Below are 20,110 nucleotides of genomic sequence, written 5' to 3'. Positions count from 1 at the left end.
ATGGATTACTTGACATCTAGGGGAGGGGTGGGAAGAAGGAGGGGAAAATTTGGAACACAAGGTTTTGCAAGGGTCAGTGTTGAAAAACTATGCCTATGTTTTGAAAATAAAAAGCTTTAATAATAAAAAAAAACAAACCTGAACCTATGGTCCTATGATTTCATCAGTGTACTGGGCATCTGGTGAGAAACTTGCCCTACCAATGGAAATTTTACAAATTTTTTACAAATTCTTTACAAATTGTGGTTCTTAGAAGGACACTGAAGTTTGTGACTTTTCCAGAATCTCAGAGCCAGCATGTGTCATGGGGCAAAATCGAGGAACCAACTTTGATTTTTTGTTACAAATTATAGTGGATAGAATGCTTAGTCAAGAGGACCTGCATTCAAATTCAACCTTTGGCACATATTAACTGTGTGACTTTGGGCGAGTTACTCTTCAATAAGAAAAGGTTCTTTTGTAGTGGGGAATTCCTACTCAAAACTCCCTAGAAAGAAGCTACTGATCTGGTCAACATCCTCCTCCCCAAAATCTCTGACACGGGGAGTGAGTGATCAATCAGGGAAAACACGGATTGCAGGGTTTGGGGGTGGAGCCAAGGACAAGGGGGACAAGTATTCTAAAAGAGAATTTCTTAGTCCCTAGCTTCCTGACAGGGAAGGTTACTCTTCAGAGAGTCTGTCTTCACTACCACATTTCTTCAGGAGTCCTGTGTAGGTGGGGATGGAGGAAGAAGGGCCCTTCCAAAGGCTTATTCTACGCAGCTTGGAATGAGAAATCTGGGAACCTGTCCCCTGGTCCTGATATAGCATTGGGGAAAAGCATAAAGGGGAAGCAGTGCCACCTAGTGGACTCTTTATCTTAGTACAGGCAGGCTGATTCCTGGAGAGAATGGGAATGTAAATGTGGGGCTGGGGAGACACGGGGTCACCCTGCAGGCGGTGGCCAGAGTTGGCCCATCCCAGACGAGAAAAGATTAGATTGGGCTTGGGAAGGGTGGAGGAAGAGCCGAAGTGTCACAGAGACTTTGTGTTTTGTTTCCACTGAGGATCCAAACACAAGGAGTGGGGTTTGAACTTCATTCAGTAAAGGATGGGGGCTAGAGACCTGAAACAGAGGTCACACGTGACATCATGTTTCTCTGTGACTGTAAGAAGAGGAGGGGGGTGTCTGACCAATGGGGGATGGGGTCTTCCCACCTGGGAACACTTGGACATCTTGCTGGCTTCCCTCTGACATCACAGGCTGGAAATCCCAACTGAAGAATGGTTGCTCAGTGGCTGGACTTTTACAGGCAAGGAAAGAGTCAATAAAAAGTCAGGGTATCCATGGGCCTGATGATACAGGCCTGGAGGTACCATGGCAGGAGATGCGGTTTCAGAAGTAGCTCTGATGGGCCGTAGCTCTAACCTATTCTTCCCCTCAGGGATGATCTCAGGGTATTCCTGAGCTCGAGATGGAACTGGATTCCTACTGTTTGCCCTTTCACATCCAGCTGTTTCCACTCACTTCTGCTCCTTTCTCACCCCCTTGCAGCTATCTGCCTAAACTTGAAGGAGAGAAAACGGGTTGTTACACACAGTCCTGGATGGAAGAGCAAGGGAAAAGAGAGGGCCAAATGGGGCCAGAGCCAGAGACTTTTTTCTAATGTCTTCCAAACAACCCCCATTTATCTTTTCCTCACGGCACTAATAGCATAGGAGCAAGGCTGTAGTTCTAGAAGACCTAGGTGTTTCCATGGCAACTGACAGATGTTCCTGGTAGCTTAGACTTGCTCATTCTGAAAAGGAAAACCCTGGTATACTTATCAAAAAAACAAACATCTGGAAAGTAAATTTGCCATTAACCCTTACAGGGGCAGGGTGGGATGTATGGCATGGTGTAGATCAGGGCTTAAACTTTTTCTACTCTGGGCCTCTTTTCACTCAAGAAATTTTTACATGACCCCAGGGCATATTGATATGTAAAATAGGTATACAAGTCAAACATTTATTGATAATCATAAAGAAATTTATTTTAAAACAGTCCTTTGGTGCATACATAAAATTACCATTTATTAAAGATGAAAGTAAATTTGCATACTAATGAAATGAATAGGCTGGTTTATTTTTACATAAAGAATTAAATCTTGGCTGATTCTTTGATACCTTTTATTGTTGCCAAATTTTTAAGACCCCTCCTCCCATGTTCACTCATAACCCCATATGGGATGTCAACCCATCGTTTAAGAAGCTTTGGTGTACAGACACCAAGATAAGGTCAAAATGGGCTTATGGCCTAGGCATAAAGGATGAGATTATAAATAAATAGGAAGAGCATAGGATAGTTTACCTCTCAGACCTGTGGAAGAGGAAGGAATTTATGACCAAAGAAGAACTAGAGATCACTATTGACCACAAAATAGAAAATTTTTATTACATCAAATTGAAAAGTTTTTGTACAAACAAAACTAATGCAGACAAGATTAGAAGGGAAACAATAAACTGGGAAAACATTTTTACAGTCAAAGGTTCTGATAAAGGCCTCATTTCCAAAATATATAGAGAACTGACTCTAATTTATAAGAAATCAAGCCATTTTCCAATTGATAAATGGTCAAAGGATATGAGCAGACAATTCTCAGACGAAGAAATTAAAACTATTTAAAGACATGAAAATATGCTCCAAATCATTATTAATCAGAGAAATGCAAATTAAGACAACTCTGAGATACCACTACACACCTGTCAGATTGGCTAGAATGACAGGGAAAGAGAATGTGGAATGTTGGAGGGGATGTGGGAAAACAGGGACACTAATACATTGTTGGTGGAATTGTGAACACATCCAGCCATTCTGGAGAGCAATTTGGAACTATGCTCAAAAAGTTATCAAACTGTGCATACCCTTTGATCCAGCAGTGTTTCTACTGGGCTTATATATATACTGTAACCTATTTAACATGTAAAGGACTGCTTGCCATCTGGGGGAGGGGGTGGAGGGAGGGAGGGGAAAAATTGGAACAGAAGAAAGTGCAAGGGATAATGCTGTAAAAAATTACCCGGGCATAGGTTCTGTCAATAAAAATTTATTAAAAAAAAAAAAAAGTAGCAGCAACTTTGGTGTAGACCCTGATGAGGAAGTTAGATTAGATACAGGAAAGAATTTCCTGGTTATCTTAGTTTGGTAGCTAAAACAAAGGTCAAGGCCTCTCATTCAAGCCCCCTACCACCTTATTCTCTAAAGGGAGAGAAGGGCTGCTCTGTCTGAAGGTGTAGGCTGAAGGGAATGACTTTCATGAGCTTGGTTTCCCATCCCAACCAACGTGTTTTTCCTATCTCTTCTACTGGCTCACCCCAGAGGGCTTCCTTTCAGCATAGCTTATGTGAGAGACCTTCTATGCTCCTTTTAAATAACTGAGGAAACTGGGAAAATCTTTTCCAAGGCTACGCTATAAACATGCATGGGCTGTTGGGAAGCACCAGTCCGGGGAGGGGGTAGTTCAGAGAGGCCTAGTGGAGAATTTTTGAGTTTTCTCTTTCTCCTCCTGTGCCCTCTGCCTAGTCCTGCTGTGCCGGCATCTGGGAGGAATTGTGCTGGCTAATGTAATGGCAGTGAAAGGGCCCTGTGCCTCATTTCAGGAAAGCATGCCGAGCTATTTGGGAAGGTGGCACGGTCCCAGTTTCTGTTTCTCAGTTACTATTGTTCAATTGTGTGCTGACTCTTTGTGATCCTATTTGGAGTTTTCTTGGCAAAGGCGCTGGAGGAGTTAGTTTGCCATTTCCTTCTCTAGATCCTTTTACAGGTGAGGAAATTGAGTCAAATTTCTTGCCTAAGCAGAAATTAGGCATGGACCCACACTTAACACCATATACCAAGATAAGATCAAAATGGGTCTATGACCTAGGCATAAAGAACGAGATTATAAATAAATTAGAGGAACATAGAATAGTTTATCTCTCAGACTTGTGGAGGAGAAAGAAATTTGTGACCAAAGATGAACTAGAGACCATTACTGATCACAAAATAGAAAATTTTGATTACATCAAATTAAAAAGCCTTTGTACAAATAAAACTAATGCAAACAAGATTAGAAGGGAAGCAACAAACTGGGAAAACATTTTCACAGTTAAAGGTTCTGATAAAGGCCTCATTTCCAAAATATATAGAGAACTGACTCAAATTTATAAGAAATCAAGCCATTCTCCAATTGATAAATGGTCAAAGGATATGAACAGACAATTTTCAGAGGATGAAATTGAAACTATTACCACTCATATGAAAGAGTGTTCCAAATCATTATTGATCAGAGAAATGCAAATTAAGACAACTCTGAGATACCACTACACACCTGTCAGATTGGCTAAGATGACAGGAAAAAATAATGATGAATGTTGGAGGGGATGCGGGAAAACTGGGACACTAATGCATTGTTGGTGGAGTTGTGAACGAATCCAACCATTCTGGAGAGCAATCTGGAATTATGCCCAAAAAATTATCAAATTGTGCATACCCTTTGATCCAGCAGTGTTTCTACTGGGCTTATACCCCAAAGAGATACTAAAGAAGAGAAAGGGACCTGTATGTGCCAAAATGTTTGTAACAGCCCTGTTTGTAGTGGCTAGAAACTGGAAAATGAATGGATGCCCATCAATTGGAGAATGGCTGGGTAAATTGTGGTATATGAATGTTATGGAATATTATTGTTCTGTAAGAAATGACCAGCAGGATGAATACAGAGAGGCTTGGAGAGACTTACATGAACTGAAGCTAAGTGAAATGAGCAGAACCAGGAGATCATTATACACTTCGACAACGATATTGTATGAGGATGTATTCTGATGGAAGTGGATTTCTTCGACAAAGAGACCTGAGTTTCAATTGATAAATGACGGACAAAAGCAGCTACACCCAAAGAAAGAACACTGGGAAACGAATGTGAACTATCTGCATTTTTGTTTTTCTTCCCGGGTTATTTATACCTTCTGAATCCAATTCTCCCTAAGCAACAAGAGAACTGTTCGGTTCTGCAAACATATATTGTATCTAGGATATACTGCAACATATCCAACATACACAGGTAATCACCAAATTAAATAAACTGTTCTACATACATTGCTAAAAAAAAAAAAAAAAAATTTCTTGCCTAAGGTCACAGAGCCAGTGAGTACCTGAGGCCAGATGTGAACTCAGTCTTCCGGACTCCAGGCTCAGCACTCTATCTGTTGGGCCTCCCAGCTGCCCCTTCTCAGTGACTACCCCTGCTCTAACCTCACCTTTTTCTCAGACATTTATCACTGGACTTCTTTATCCCCTGTAATCAAAGTCCCTATTCCTCCATTAACTCTCCTCTCCTCCCACTTCAATGAGTTTCTTTGCTCCTTCAGATGGATGCTAAACCCGTTTCCCAGGCTGATCCCCTTCTCCAATCGGGCCCCTGCCTTCAGGACCCCACTCCCCGCCCCCCTTTCTAGCTCTGCCCCCTTCCCCCCCTTTTCAGCTGCTCAGCTTTCTGCTGAGGTCTCTATGGCACAGTTGGGCTACACAGTTGGATCTGCTCCTGCCCTAGCTCTGCCCCCAGCCCCCATCACCTCCATCTCGCTTTTTGCTTCCCCCTAAAGGCAGGTGGGCTCAATTCTGACTCTACCAGTGCCCTGCTTTCTTGGGTGTCTCCCTTTCTGCTTCTCTCTGGAGTCTTTGTCCCCGGCTTCTTTGCCTCCACATCGCTCTGTTCTAGGCTTTAGCAGAGATTCCTTGGTGGAGGCTCGGTGTCCCGCCATCACATCTGCCCCCGCCAGCAGGGATCAGGGACCGAGTCCAGCCCCCTCCGGGACCCTCGTCCGCCTCCTGCCCTTGCTCTCCTTTCTCCTCCCTCGTGGCCTGTCTCTGGTTCCTTTCCCTTTGGTGTCCTCGGCCCAGGTCGAACTCATCCTGGACCCGAAGGCCACTCCTTGGCCCCCTGGCCCTCCTCTGCATTCCCTCCGGCTGTGGGGCCTCCCGGGGTTGACCTTTGTTCTCGGAATTCCAGCCGTAGCCATCAGCGTTGTGCTGCCTCAGCACTCCTCCTGCCAGGCTTGCCCTCCCGCCTCCCTTTCCACACTGCCCCTCCATGGAGGGGGAGGGGGGCATAGGGAAGCCTCAACCAAAGAACTGGCCCTGGCTTCAGCGGGGCCCTCGGAAGGTCAGGAGTCATTCCTCTTAATCTATGCCCAACCGTGCGCTCCAAGGGAGAGACCGCCATCCTTCAGTGGCCTCTTGTGGGTCTCACTGCTCTTCCCTCTCGAATAGCAGTTGTCCTAATGTCTAACTTGAATTCCTCCTGCTTGCCTCTCTAGGTCTCAGGAGATGGGGAGGACAAGCAGGACATCTCTTCTCCGTGTCCCAACTACCCCGATGCACTTGTCCTTGGGATCTGCTTGGTTAGTGGTCAGGGACCCCATGCTGGGCCAATCAAACCCAGCCCCTTAGATTAACTTCTGTAATCCTGGGGAAGAGCTGACTCTAGTTTGAGCTCTCCCTAATTCTTCCACCCACTTCCCAATCTTAGTGTTTGGTTTCGGGAAGGAGTCGGTTCCCTTCATTTGCCCTCTGGGCTACATGCTTGAGGAGGGGGTGCCAAGACCCACGACAGCACAATCTCAGCTTTTCTCCCCAAGTTCATCTCCACCTTACTCCATTTGGGTTGGGGAACAAAGAACAAAGAACAACAGGATGCCGAATTTTAGTTTATTGGATCATTTCACGGCCAAGGGTCCAAGCTTTCTCTCCATAAGCCTTCCCTTTCCTCACTTCCCCCAATCCTCTAGTGAGCCGAGGCGCGCACAAGCGCGTGCGCATACACACACACACACACACACACCCACTCCCCAACCCACTATACTTTGGGGAGACCTAGGATAGAATTTTTAAAATATTCTTGGCCTGAGGTCAGTTCATTTGTTAAGGGAAGAGGAAGGACAGAAGCTGATGTTAGGGCACGGAAGGAACGAAGGGACAAACCCCACAATCCAAGTCCAGTTTCCATCCCCAGCTATTTCTCTGGTGAATGGTTTCCCAGGAATTTCTTTTTTCTGCACTCGCCTTCCTGAGAGGGCCTAGAAAGAATGGGCTTGCAGGGATAGAAGGAAAATCGGAACCAGAATGTGAAAAGTATCTCCCACCATCCCCAGCAGGACCTCACAATCCCCCTTAAAGGCATATAGGAGCTGAAGCCTCAGATAATTAAATGCAAGATCAAGTATGGAAACAGAGCAGGGAAAGGGCTAGAAGCAACTAGAATAACAATTTTTAGAGCATTAGCTCTATGGGTGGCCCCCCCACTGGGAAAAGTAGGCAGAGGAAACATAGGGACACATGCACAGACATATAAAGACACTGGCCAAGATGAACAGACCCATAGATAAAGATACAGAGCCAAGGAGCAACACATGCATGTATGTAAACACACAACCAAGGGCTTTTCTCTTCTTCCCAGACAGGAGATGAGGCCCATAGCTGGGCCATGAATGTGTCCTGGTAAAAACCACGTACTTACTTTGAACTGCCTCATGGCCTGGATTCCCAGGGAAAGGTCCCCACTTGCATCACACACACACACACACACACACACACACACACACTCCACTCACATATGCTCCCACTTACTGGTTCATATGCTCACTTATAGAAGCACAGCTTCCCCATCTCCCACTCCCTTCTTGTGCCCTACCACCCCTTGCCCAAGTCAGTTTCTATTATTTGGCTTCTTCAAATGTCCCAAGAGACTCTTCTCCCCATCTCCCACTCTCATCCTGGGAATTAGATGAACAGAAACTGGGGGAGGGGGAAAGTTGAGAGGAGAAGGGAGAAGAAAAGTGAGATTACTCAAGGAAATGGCGTCTTAGAGGAGATCGAAAAAGAAAGTGTGGATCCAGGTAGGCCCTGATCGCCTTCTCCCCCCACCCCAAATCCTGGCTACTGTTACTTTGGAATTTCAATGGAAAATTGCTCCTTGTAGTCACCCCTTTCAATTTAGAGAAATACGGTCCCAGTGTTCTCACTCCTTCCACTTTCCCAGAGGGAGGGGAAGTCTTCTAGGGGCCTCCTGGTGGGTGGGGAAGATAGTCTTAGTTCATTAGCCAATTTTTTAGCCAGTCTATAGCAAGTGGAAGACGTGGGGCAGCCAAGGTCCAATAAAAAAGGGATAGATGAAGAGGGGCAGAATATATGAGGTAAAGCCAGATGAACCCTTTGGCCCTTAGCCCCTTTCCCCACAGCATGCCATGGCACCCAGCAAGGCACTAAGTAGGCTAGAGTTGGGGAGGTCATTCAAGAAGGCTTGAAGAACAGAGACAAAGGAGAGAGATGTTTGGAGAGTTCCCTGAAGTGGCTTTGTTCTCAGGACCCCTTTTAGACAGACAGACAGACAGACAGACAGACACACACACACACATACACACACACACACACACACATACACACACACCCAAGCCTTCAACCAAAGAGGCCCCAAAGGCTGCTGTTCCAAGGGGGTAGTCCTTCTGTGGACATAACAGCCTCTTCCACCCCACCCCCCATCCCCGACCTTGGCCCTTGTGTTCCCAAACCAGCGGTCCAAACAAGAAAGTGCCTGGCTCCAGTCAGCTCCCAGACCCGTCACCCCTCATACCTGCCCACCCAACCCTGGCCAGAGGCCTCCCTGGGAGATCCCAGAGGCAGCATCTCACATCTTGGTCCTCAGACTCTCAGTGAGAGAAAGGGGTGGGGGCAGGGGGCTGCTCCCATGGAGAGATCTCCCTGAGGCCCCCTCAATCTAGGAAGCAGCAGCAGTTCTAGACATGACTCCCCCACGAGGGCCTCTGCGCAGAGGTGGGGGGGAGGGCTCACATCAGGCTGACTCTCCCCCACTTGTGGGCTTCTTCTTAGGGCGGGTCTTCAGCGTCTTGGGGATTGGCTGTAGAGGAGGGGATGGGATTCAGTGCCTGGGAGAGAAGGCTCCCTTTGAGCTACTATATGGGGTGGGGCAATAGGGGAAGGGGCTGGGATTGGGGCTTACCTCAGCTTTTGGCACTTTCTTGATTGATTTGACGCGCTTAGGGGTCTTGTCCCCCATGTCATCCTCAGAGGCCTCTGTCCGTGTGTCTGACTGGCTCCCACTTGAGGACCGAAGGCTCAGGCCAGGGTCATCTCCTGAAAAGCAAAGTGAAGCTAGAAGCAAAGGGGGATGTGGGGACAGTCTGCTGGGGAGCTACGGAAAGCCAAGGCCCTGTTCTGGGTGTCTCTACAGACAAAACACTCCTCTCCTCCAGCCCTGCCTTCTCTGCCTTTCTTCTGGCTTGGGCACCATCTCCACACCCTTAATTCCTTCTCTCCCCCCCCCCCCCATCTCCTTCTAGGCCTACCTAAGTCCTCAATGGGGTCCAGGAGGCCACTGGCTGAGGGTCGGAGGCGGCCATCAGGACCGTGCAAGGGCAAGGCTTCGTCGTCTCGGATCAGTGTCAGGTCTTGCATGCTGAAGCTTCTTAGCTTTTCTGATAATACTCCTTGGCCCTGAACAGGTGATATACATATGCTCAAGGAGAGAAAGCCTCCCCCTGACCAGTAAGGACAATAGAAAAGGCATGCTGATAGAGAAAGGGCTAGGGCTTCTTCAGAGAGCCACCTGGGGGAGGAGAATCAGAGGTGAGCTGATGGAGCTTGTGAGACATGGTGGAGAAAGGACGGAATGTCCTTCTAAAGCCATATCTGAGGAGGGATGGGGTAGGGTTGGGCGGAAGCCCTGATTGCCCACATCCTGACCCTGGTCCCTCTGTTACCTTGGTAGCTGCAGTGACCGCAGCGTTGGCTGCCAGGTTCAAGCCCCTTTTGCCCACCCTCATCATGGTCTCATAGCTCTTGTCCCGGGCCTGTGTGATGTATTCATCAATTTCCTGTGGCAGGGAAGGAGAATGGAGTGAGGAGTTGGGTTCCTTCCCAAGTTATGAGGCTTTCCCTCCAAGCCCCACCCAGGGGTAGTGTCTGGGGAACCTGGCACTACCTGCCTGCCCACCATGGGTGTTTCAGTCCCTCAAGGCTGCTGGTCCAGAGAAATGGCTTCCAGAGACAGCAAGTCTCAGATTGCCACTGAGCCCCTTCTCTCTCTCTCCCATCTTGGACAATGATTCAGGAGAAAAGGTCCATGAGTAAGAAAGGGGAAGGAAAGGTCCAAACCTTTTCTTTGTTGGAGAGCGTGGGGTGGACAAATTTTCGATAGAGCACACTGGAGCCCTTGGTATATGGAGATAGCAGCCAGATCACAAAAGCAATTTTCAGCTCAAAGTAGAAAGGGAACCTGGGAAAGGGCCAAGAAGTGCATTAAGATATTGGGGAGGGAAAGAGATCTGGATAAGGAGTTGGGTGGCCTGGGCTCCAACCTTACTTCTACTACCAATAGCTATGTGACCTTGGGCAAGTACTTTTCAAGGAGAGATATTGGGTTAATTTTGTTGGACCCCAGAAGGTAGAACTGAGTTATGAGAGCTTGCAAAGAGGAAGGTTGAGGCTTGACTAGGCTGCCAGGTGGCATGGTGAATGGAAGACTGGATTGGATGAAAACGAGTTTAAATCCTGACTCAGATTAAGTGTGTGAACTTGTGGGCAACCTTTCTCAGCCTTAGTTTTTTCATTTGTAAAATGGGGATGAAAGTAACATCTCTCAGGGTTTTGTGATATTCAAATGAGATATATATATATATATATATATATATATAAAGTATTTTGCAAATCTTAAAGTTTTTATAAATGCCAGGTAGTATTATTATTTATAATTAACTGTTCATGGGTAGCTAAAGCCAATATAAATTTTAAAACAAGCATTTTATCTAATTAATCTATTTATGGAATGCCATCCCAATTAAATTACTAAAAAATTATCTTACTAAATTAGAAAAAATAATAACAAAGCTCATTTAGAATATAGGTCAGGAACTTCAATGAAACTAGGGGAAAAAATATAAGGGAAATTGATTCAATAGTATCAAACCTTAAACCATATTATAAGGTGAGAGCACTGTTGAAGTGTAAAATGGATAATTTTAAATATTTTAAATTTAAAACCATGTAGCCATGAATAGTAGGAATGCAGAAAATTGGGGGAAAACCTTTTATTCTCTTAGAATGTGATTGGTTCAGAATATTGCTGTGGTATAGGAAATGATGTACATGTACACACACATTTATCCACGTTTAATTATAACCTTTTTTGGGGGGGGAGTGGACAAAGCAAAAAGTATACTGTAGGAAAAAGAAAAAATCCTATAAAACCTATAAGGAAGCAAAGGAAAACTGAACAGATTTGAAAACAAAGTGTAGTTTTTATTATATAGGTTTTCTTGAAATGGAAATGTATTGCTTTATATTGAAACCTCTCATGTTCTGCTGTGTCCATGGACATTTTTTCTTTTTCTTTTCTTATTTTGTACTTGTTTAAAATAATTTTAATTTAAAAACCTAAAAAAAGAAAAGAAAAAAAGGAAAAAAAGGAAAACCAATTAAGGCTGCCTGGAGGTAGAATGGATTGCCTTTGGTCTTTCTCCTACTCAGGATCTCTAAACTCTCTACTTCTCAAACCTTTCCTTTCTGGTTATCACCTCTGCACTGGCTACACTCATCTCCCTTCTTCCCTGTCTTGATTCCTTAGTGAACAAGTGAAATTTTATACTATTCTTGTCTCTCCATGACCCTTCCTTTTTATCCTATTGATGATTTGGCCCTACTAAGCCTTAGTCTTGAGTTACTTCCACCAATCTTCTGCCTTCACTTCTATCCATGGTGCACCTGAGTTAAGCTAGAGAAAATCATGAAAGCATGCTGACTGGATCCATTACAAATTTGTATTACATAAACTCAACTCTCACCATCCACCATTTTCATTTCTCCACATGCGCTGCTGAACTAAGGTGGAAAAAATCACGTACAAAAAACTTGTGCCCACTATAAATTTATGTTATACAATCTCAATTGGCCCTTACTACCAGTAGGAAATCCTATACCTTCATCAACTTGCTATTCCACTCTCCATAGTAGTTCTTCCAAACTTTTTCATCCCTCCTTTAACCTCCCACCGGCTCCTCCTTCCCCATTTTCAGCTGAGAAATCTGCCTTATATTTTGTAGAAAAAATTTGAGGTTGTTTGACATGAGCTCTTTCTTCTCTACTGTCATGAAGCCTCCTACCACCCACTATCTTCTCCTTCACCCTGCCTTACATAATGAAGGACATTTACTCCTTATACCAAAGCTAATCCTCTACCTGGTCAATTGATCCCATTCCATTTTATCTCCTCCAACAGATTGATTCCTCTGACATACCTGCTCTTTCACTTATTTTCAATCTCTTCCTCTCAACTGGCTCATTCCCTATTGCTTAGAAACATGACCATTTATCTCCCCATCCTGAAAAAAACTCACTTGAATCTTCCATCATTGCTAATTATCACCCTATAGCCCTTCTGCCCTCTGTAACAAAATCCTCTTAAAAGACTGTCTACAATAGGTGCTTCCACTTTCCCTTCTTGAACTCTCTTTCTAACCCCTTACAATCTGACTTCCAATCTTACTATTCCACTGAAATTGCTCTCTCCAAAGTGACCAATGATCTCTTAGTTGGCAAATCCAGTGGTCTTTTCTCATTATCCTGATGTTAACCATCCTCACCTCCAGGTTTCCTTTTCTCTGAATTTTGGGGACACTCTTTTTCTTGCTGCTCCTCCTCCCACCTCACCATTTCTTCTCAGTCTCCTTTATTGAACAGCCCAGGTCTGTTAAGACTCTGTCCTGGGTTGCCTTCTCTTCTCCCTCGATATCATTTTACTTGGTGATGTCATCAATCATCCAGGCCCACAAGGTAGGATTATCCTTGACTCTCTCCTCTCCCTAGTCATTCAGTTGCCAAGGCTTGTTGATTTTTACTTTGTGCCATCTTCAGCACATGCTCCTTTCTCTCCTCAGATATTGCCACCATTCTATCATATGTCCTTATCACTTCACACACTGACGATTACAGTATCCTACTGGTGGGTTTCCCTGATTTAAGTCTCTTCACTCCAGGCCACCCTCCATTGGCTATCCAATAGATTTTCCTAAAGCCCAGGATCTGACCATGTCTCCCATATGTCACATATTCTGGACACCATCCCCTTGCCCCTCCATTCAATAAACTGCTGGTTTTCCATTATCTCTAGGATCAAATATAAAATCTTCTGACTTTTAAAGCTCTTATTCATAAACCTTGGCCCTTCCTACTTTTTCACTCCATTTCATGTACCCTGCAATCCATTGACACTGACTTCCTATCTCTGAATTTTCCCTGGCTGCCCCCTAATTTGGAGCACCTCTCCCTCATTATTCTATCTCTTGCCTTCCCCTGCGTTGTTTCTTTATGTCTCATGTCCTGCAGTCCCACCTTCTGCAAAAGAAGCCTTTTCCCAGTCCTCCTTAATCCCAACTCTTCCCAATTTTATGTAATATATCTTGTCTGCACACAGTGGTTTGCATGTCTTTTCCTTCCAAACTGTGAGCTCTTGAGAGCAGGGACAGTGTTTGCCTCTCCCTGTATCCGCACTGGCCAGGATGTTGTCTAAAATACAGTAGGTGCATATTTAGTACTTGGAAGGTTGAGTTTTCTCAACATCAGGGGTTTCTGTTGGAACCCGCATGGTTATCATAAGGTAAATTCTCTGAGAGGAGCTTCCTGGCCAGGTCTGATGTGGGATCCTGAGGTCCTGTCTAATTCTGAGCTTCTGGGGTACCAACCCAACTTGAAACCCAGAAAGGGCCCAGGATCCATCTGGTCCAACTGCCTTATTTTACCAGAAAACTGAGGCCTGGGGCATTAAATGACTTGCCAAAGTCATTTAAGAACAAGTAAAGTCATTTAAGAACAAGTAGTAAATTGTTAATGCCCCTTTCTAAAGCTGTCAGATGAAATAGTCTAAGGAATAGAGTCCTGTGGCTTGGAGTCAAGAAGATCTAAGTTCAAATCCAGCCTTAGGCACCCTCTAGCAAGTTATATATCCTCTCTCTGCCCCAGTTTTCTCATCTGTAGAATGAGAATACTAACAGCACTTGCCTCTGTTATGAGGATTAAATGAGATATTTATTAAGCACTTAGCACGGAGCCTGGCATATCCTCTCTCCTTTCCTTCCTTTCCATTGTAACATGCTGCCTCTGAGTCATTTATCCTTTCTGAATCTCAGTATATTTACCTGTCCAATGGGGGTAATAATTCTTGTCCTGCCTAATCTCTCAAAACAGTTTAATGATCTAAAAGGGTTTTGAAAAGCACAAAATGCTAATGCAATCAGGAGAGGGCACCACTATTGCTATAATAAGAGGAGGAAAGAAATGAGAGTTTGGATTGGACACAGGAGTTCCAGAAAAATGTCCTGACTTGCCTCTGCAGTCTCCATTTGCCTAACCCAGTAGAGTTTGGGTAGGTTGATAGGATTTATCTAGGGAAGGGACCCTGAAGAATAATGGAAAGGGGCTTTAGAAATGTGGGCTGGGGACAATGCTTACCAGGACAGCACAATGTCAGTGAGGGTCTCAGCAGTGGTGAAGAAGGCAAATACAATCCAATACATCATCCACTTCACCTGTGGGTACAGGAGGGGGTGTGTGTGTGAGAGAAATCACGTAGGTCGAACATCCATTCCTCCCCCCATCCCATTCTGATCCTAGGGATCACCTCACATCCACCCACCCCCACCTCAAGAGGCAGAGAGCCCCACACACTCACATATTCCTTCACATTTTTTGTCTTGACAGCCTTATAGGAAGAGTAGGCCGGGTACAATGTGCCAAAGATCAGCCTAGAGGAGAGGCAGACACAATTTCTGTGACTTACAGACCAAATAAAGCCCTTTCCCATTACTTCAATTCTCCCTTCCCCACCTCTTCTGGCTAAGAGTCTCGAGGAGCTTGCCTTTCTCATCTATAACTCCCTTTCTACTGGTCAGGGAATCTGCTCAGGTTTGCCTACTGGACAGATCCCATTCAGTAGATGAGTCCCCCTCAGCCCAACTCTCAGCCCAAACAGCTCAAAGGATACAAAAGGTCCTCTTCTGTTCGATAGGTCCAGCACACCATCTCAAATTCCCTGAGAGGATTCCTTAAAGCCAATCTGGACTGACTCACAGAATTGATTGTTGAATTTTCAGGGAGTATTTATACCCCAGAAATTGGCAAACACCACAAATCAGGGATTGATTTGTTACCTCATTGAAAGTTGAGGCTTAAATAGATGGGGAAAACATTAATAATGCAGATTGAACTTGAAAATGTGTCTTATAAACATTTTCAAGGGTTTTTAAAAGTTTAGTTTTATTTTATTTGTTAAATGTTAAACATTTATTGGCTCTCCCCAGAGCACTGGGAGGGATGGATAGGTCTTAAGGAGTTAACTCTTCAAGAGAGCTAGAACTTAGTACTTTCCTGAAGTCAATGGGCCTGAGATGATCCCAGGGGGTCTGGGCTATGACAAATGACTGGAGAGTAGAGGACCTTGGAAAGAGGGGAATGATCTAGTACTTTTTTCATACTGAGCATACGACAATTATTGCAGTTCCTCCCTCCCCCCTAATTGTTACCGCTTCCCCTCCCCATTGCCTTGCTTTTAATTTCTATTTATGTTACACTCATTTCTTCATGGACAGAGAGGCAATATGACATCGTGGATAGAGAAATGGCCTTGAAGAGAAAATCTGGGTTCAAGTCTCTTTTCTAATATAATGGCTATGTGACCCTGGGCAAGTGATAACCTTTCAATTCCTAGGTCCCTTTTAAAGAATATAAGTTGTAGCAAAGGTGTTAATCTGCACTGGTAGAATTTCTTCCCCTGAAAGTTCCTGTATACCCCTGAAATCTCGGGTCTACTCCCTGTCTCTGCACATGTTATTTCCCTTCAATATAATGCAGTTCTTTAAAGGCAAGCTTATTCATTTTTGTCTATTACCCCTGGTATGCTTAATAAATGCTTGCTTAAAGAATGATGACCACAATGGCATAGGAACCAGGAGAGGGCTGCTGGTATAGTCTCATAACAGACCAATGGAGCTGGGAGAAAGACAGAGTGTAAGCTGAAGTGAGGAAAGGCAGAAGATCGGATGGTGTATGACGGGTGTTGTGTGAAGACCTTGAGACACTGGATACAATGAGGAGGAGATAACGGAGGGGGGAGAAGCAGAGTATCTTGATTACACAATTCATCTATGATCTTGTTCCTTGCACCTGAAGTGGAAGCCCCTGAACTATTCTGGAAGGTAAAGGAGCCTTCCTTTTTCCCATTTCTGAGATAACTTGTTTTTCCTGGGGTGAAAGGAGGGGACAGGAAGGTTCAGCCAGGTAAATAAGAAAGGGACACTGAGTGGTCCAGACAATAAAAATGGGACTAGAAAGAGAAGCCATTCAAGACTACCTTGGACACCTATCTACATGCTCTTTTATTCAACAAATATTATTAGATGCCTACTATGTGCCATGAAGACCTAGGTTCAAATTCTACTTCTGACACATAATTGGCTATGCAACATTCTTTGTTGCATAAATCATTCTTTAGGTCAGGCTTTCTTAAACTTTTTCCATTCACATCCCTTTTCACCTTTTCATCTGAGAAATTTTTACATGACTTCTGATATTTAGATATGTAAAATTGGTATTCAAATCAAATATTTACTGTTAATAAATCATAATTTTTCAATCCCTACATTCAGTTTTGAGAACTCATATGAGATTGAAAACCACAGTTTAAGAAGGTGGGCTTAAGACAACGCTAAATCACAGGGATGGTACTATTCTACATTTGGTAAAGGGAGCTTCCTTAAGCAGGAGTTGCTTAAACCCTTGAAATCACAATTTCATTCCCTAGCTCTACCTCCCCCCACCTCACCAATAGCATGCTGGACACTATACAGGGCTCTGGAGAAAAAAAGATAAAAAAAAAAAAAAAAAAAAAAAGGAAAAAAATCCATGTTCTCCAGTTTGTATCCTATTGGCAGAGAAAGTACATTCAGAGGTAACTAAATACTATCTATCTACACATGTGTACATGAATTTGGATATATATACACACATGTGTATATATATGCATATATACATGTGTATATCTACAATGTGTATATGTGTGAGTGTGTACAAACACATGTAAATGGAGGAGGAGGGCAGCTAGGTGGCTCAGAAGGTAGAGCACTGGGCCTGGCATCAGAAAGACCCAGCTTTTTGAAGTCAAATCTGGCCCCCAGATACTTAATAGCTGTGACTTTAGATAGACCTTAGATAAGTCATTTAACCCAATTTGCCTCACTTTCCTCATCTGTAAAATGAATTGGAGAAGGAAATGAAAAACCACTCCTGTATCTTTGCTCAGAAAATCTCAAATGGGGTCATGAGTCAGATATGATTAAACATCAATTGAGGGGAAGGAGAAGTCATTAGACAGAAGGTGGAATCTAGCAACTTCAAGTCTCCTGCTTTTCCCCTTTCTTGTAGCCTATGGATTAGGGTAGAAAAGTTGGGGACACAGTGGTGGGAATGATAAGACATGATTTGTCTTTCAGACTTCTTTCCAGCTCTGGGGACAACTGGGTAGCAGAGAGATTAGGTCCTAGCTAGTTGATTGAACTAAGGGCTTTAATTCTTTCGGTCCTTTCCTATTTCTGATTAACGGAGAGCTGAGGGAGTCAGGATTTCTTATTAGGGGACCTTCCTCAAACCTGTTCAATAATAAAAATTCTCTGGGGGAAGGGAAGGGAGCACAGAGTTTTCTGTTAGGGCTGAAGAGGAATGGCATGAGAGTGGGGGTTAGAATTACAGCAGTTTAAGAACTATCCATTTTCTCTGCTTTGGTATAACAAAGAAACAAACTTCTCTCCCACCTTCCAACCATGATCTTTCAAGAAAGACCCTCATTAAAACCTGGCTTTGGAAGGCATAAGCTGCCTTCCTTTTCCCCAGACCTGGGGTAACCCATCTCCTGAGGTGGACTGGGGGAAGTAGGGATGGAGAGGATAGCTCAGCTAGGTAAATTGATACAAGTTTACCTTTCCCATTACCCCGTTGAGAATCCTGCTCCCCAAATAGCTGAATGTCAGTAACATAGAACTTAGGACAAAATTCCTCTTAGGAGAATGTGGCCAGGTCCAGTTGCCCTGAGGAACCAGCTAGCTATTCTAGGAGTCTTCAGAGGAGGACCCAGATCCACCAAAAGTAGCATTAGATGTCATGGAAGCTATCTAGAAATAAATGTTTTGCCCACTGAATTTACAGCCCAGACCCCCCCTTTAAAATGGATGAGGCTCAGGCACCATTTAATTCTAGGGAAGGTTGCACAGAATGACACAATGTCAAAATTTGGAATTTGGAGCTTAATATCTGCCTGATTGTAGAAGAATCCTTTGGTCTCCCCAGGCCTGGGTTTTTTCATCCATAAAATAAAGGGTTTGGACTAAGTAGCCTCTGAGGTCCTTTCAAGATTTAAGATCTCTAAGGCCCTTTTGGGTCTAAAATTCTGTGAAATGTTGCCCCAGCTCACTGCCCTTTCCGATTCATTTCTGCTGACCCCTCCAGCCCTGCATTTCTTCCCTCACCAGATTGTTTCCAGATTGGTGGGGCCACAACCTGGGATCTCCCGGGGAAGCTTCCCCTACCCCCCGTGCTTCCTCACACCCCAGGGAGCCCACAGCTGTTCCTGCTGCTTCCTGCTCCGGGAGCCTGGGGGATGATTTCCACCCATCTAATGGCACTCGGCATTAGATAGCCGGGAGAGAGAGGGGAGAAAGGCTGGCAGGCTCTCTCGCAGAAGGGATGCTCCGAAGGTCGGACGTGGACCAGACAAGCCCCATCTACCTCAAATGGGCCCAGAGATGACTCTGGCAGGGGCACCCACACAAGTGCAGCCCCCTCGGATTCTTATTCGGGGTGGGGATGAGCTATGGGGGAGGGGGTCGGCAAATGTTCCAGCCCTGCCAGGCCTCACTGGCCAAGGGGTAAATCCAGACCTCGGGGAAGGGAGTTTGAGGACCCCAGGAAGAGAAGAGGCTTGGTCATCCCTTAAAGTGACCCCTCCTGGCCTCCTCTAAGACCCTGGGGAATGTTCCAACACCACCCCCGCCTACGCCCCTCCACGGCCCTCTGAATGCCCCCATCCTTGGATGCCCTTTCGCACCTGCCCCAATTACCCCGTGTTCACCAGCCCCCCCGCCCCCGGCCCGAGCCCGCATCCCTTCTCCGCCCCCGCTCCTCCTCTACTCACACCACCAGACGGGAGATGATCCAGGACACCATGGCGGGACCGGGCCAGGTGTGTGCCCCAAGAGCACCTGGGTCCGCGGGCCGGGGGCCCCGGGCCGGAGGATGGAGAAGCCCGAGCGGACGAGTGGGGCAGCGGCGGCCGTTAAAGGGGAGGTTCCTGCAGCAACCGCGGGGCCTGCGGGCGGCGGCGGTGCCTCTTAAAGGGGAGGCCGCTGCTGTCGGCCGCCCCGCGCCCGCCCCTCCCCCTCTCCCCTCCCCTGCACCTGCTCCGCCTGGTCCAGCCCAGTGGGGGCCGTGCCACTCTCTCGGATGCTTTTTTGCACCGGAATCATCCCTCATCAGATTTTAACCTTCTCACCTCGACCCAGTCCGGAACCTTTCTCTCGTTTTCCAGCTCAAGCACCACGGACTCCCTTTCCCCTCCTGGGGCCACCTACAGACTTCAGAATCATCTCTCCACCCTTGCTTCCTCCCCTCTCAACCCAGACTGGGCTCTTCGCTCTTGGATTTTAGAAAATCCGGCCTATATTCTTGCTCATTACCCCTTGGTGAGGCCACAACCAACCAGGAAACCTTAAGGGGGCCCGAATGCACCACCTCCCACCTCCCTATGATAGACATTTATTAAACACCTATTGCGTGTCAAGCACTGTGACAAGGGCTACATTCCCATCAAAGATCTAAAATTCTGTGTAACTATCGGGAACACTGACCCTTGTCAGTGAAAAGACTGGAGCTGGAGTCAAGGATTTAGGAAGAAGTCTTCCTAGATAAGGGTATCCTTACTTATCCTCCATTTTGGGGAGGTAGAGTGGGGGTGGAGTTTATGGGTGTAATGTCTATGATGCCAGGGACCAAAGGGCTGAAA

General features: G+C 45.5%; 2 protein-coding genes across 2 annotated transcripts in view; one reads left to right on the top strand and one right to left on the bottom strand.

The window, feature by feature from the left end:
• LOC127546722 (uncharacterized) overlaps nt 1-6,698 on the top strand; it is a 21,982-nt gene extending 15,284 nt beyond the window's left edge. The window contains exons 2-3 of the mRNA XM_051973694.1: nt 5,601-6,160; nt 6,315-6,698. Of these exons, the coding sequence (XP_051829654.1) occupies nt 5,601-6,160; nt 6,315-6,403 (649 nt within the window). The 3' untranslated portion in view covers nt 6,404-6,698. The remainder of the gene's footprint in view (nt 1-5,600; nt 6,161-6,314) is intronic.
• A 1,728-nt stretch (nt 6,699-8,426) lies between these two features.
• REEP2 (receptor accessory protein 2) lies at nt 8,427-19,463 on the bottom strand. The gene is made up of 8 exons (XM_051978481.1): nt 19,244-19,463; nt 14,735-14,807; nt 14,515-14,591; nt 10,168-10,288; nt 9,774-9,887; nt 9,360-9,507; nt 9,014-9,147; nt 8,427-8,911 (listed from the first exon to the last, which is right to left on the bottom strand). The coding sequence occupies exons 1-8, from the start codon at nt 19,273-19,275 to the stop codon at nt 8,846-8,848; spliced, it is 765 nt and encodes a 254-aa protein (XP_051834441.1). The 5' UTR covers nt 19,276-19,463; the 3' UTR covers nt 8,427-8,845.
• Between the last annotated feature and the right edge of the window lie 647 nt (nt 19,464-20,110).

The sequence above is a fragment of the Antechinus flavipes genome, chromosome 2 (assembly GCF_016432865.1).
Source record: "Antechinus flavipes isolate AdamAnt ecotype Samford, QLD, Australia chromosome 2, AdamAnt_v2, whole genome shotgun sequence".
NCBI classification, from domain to species: domain Eukaryota; kingdom Metazoa; phylum Chordata; class Mammalia; order Dasyuromorphia; family Dasyuridae; genus Antechinus; species Antechinus flavipes.
The sequence above is the reverse complement of the archived record's forward strand: the minus strand, read 5'-3'. Positions and strand labels throughout refer to the sequence as shown.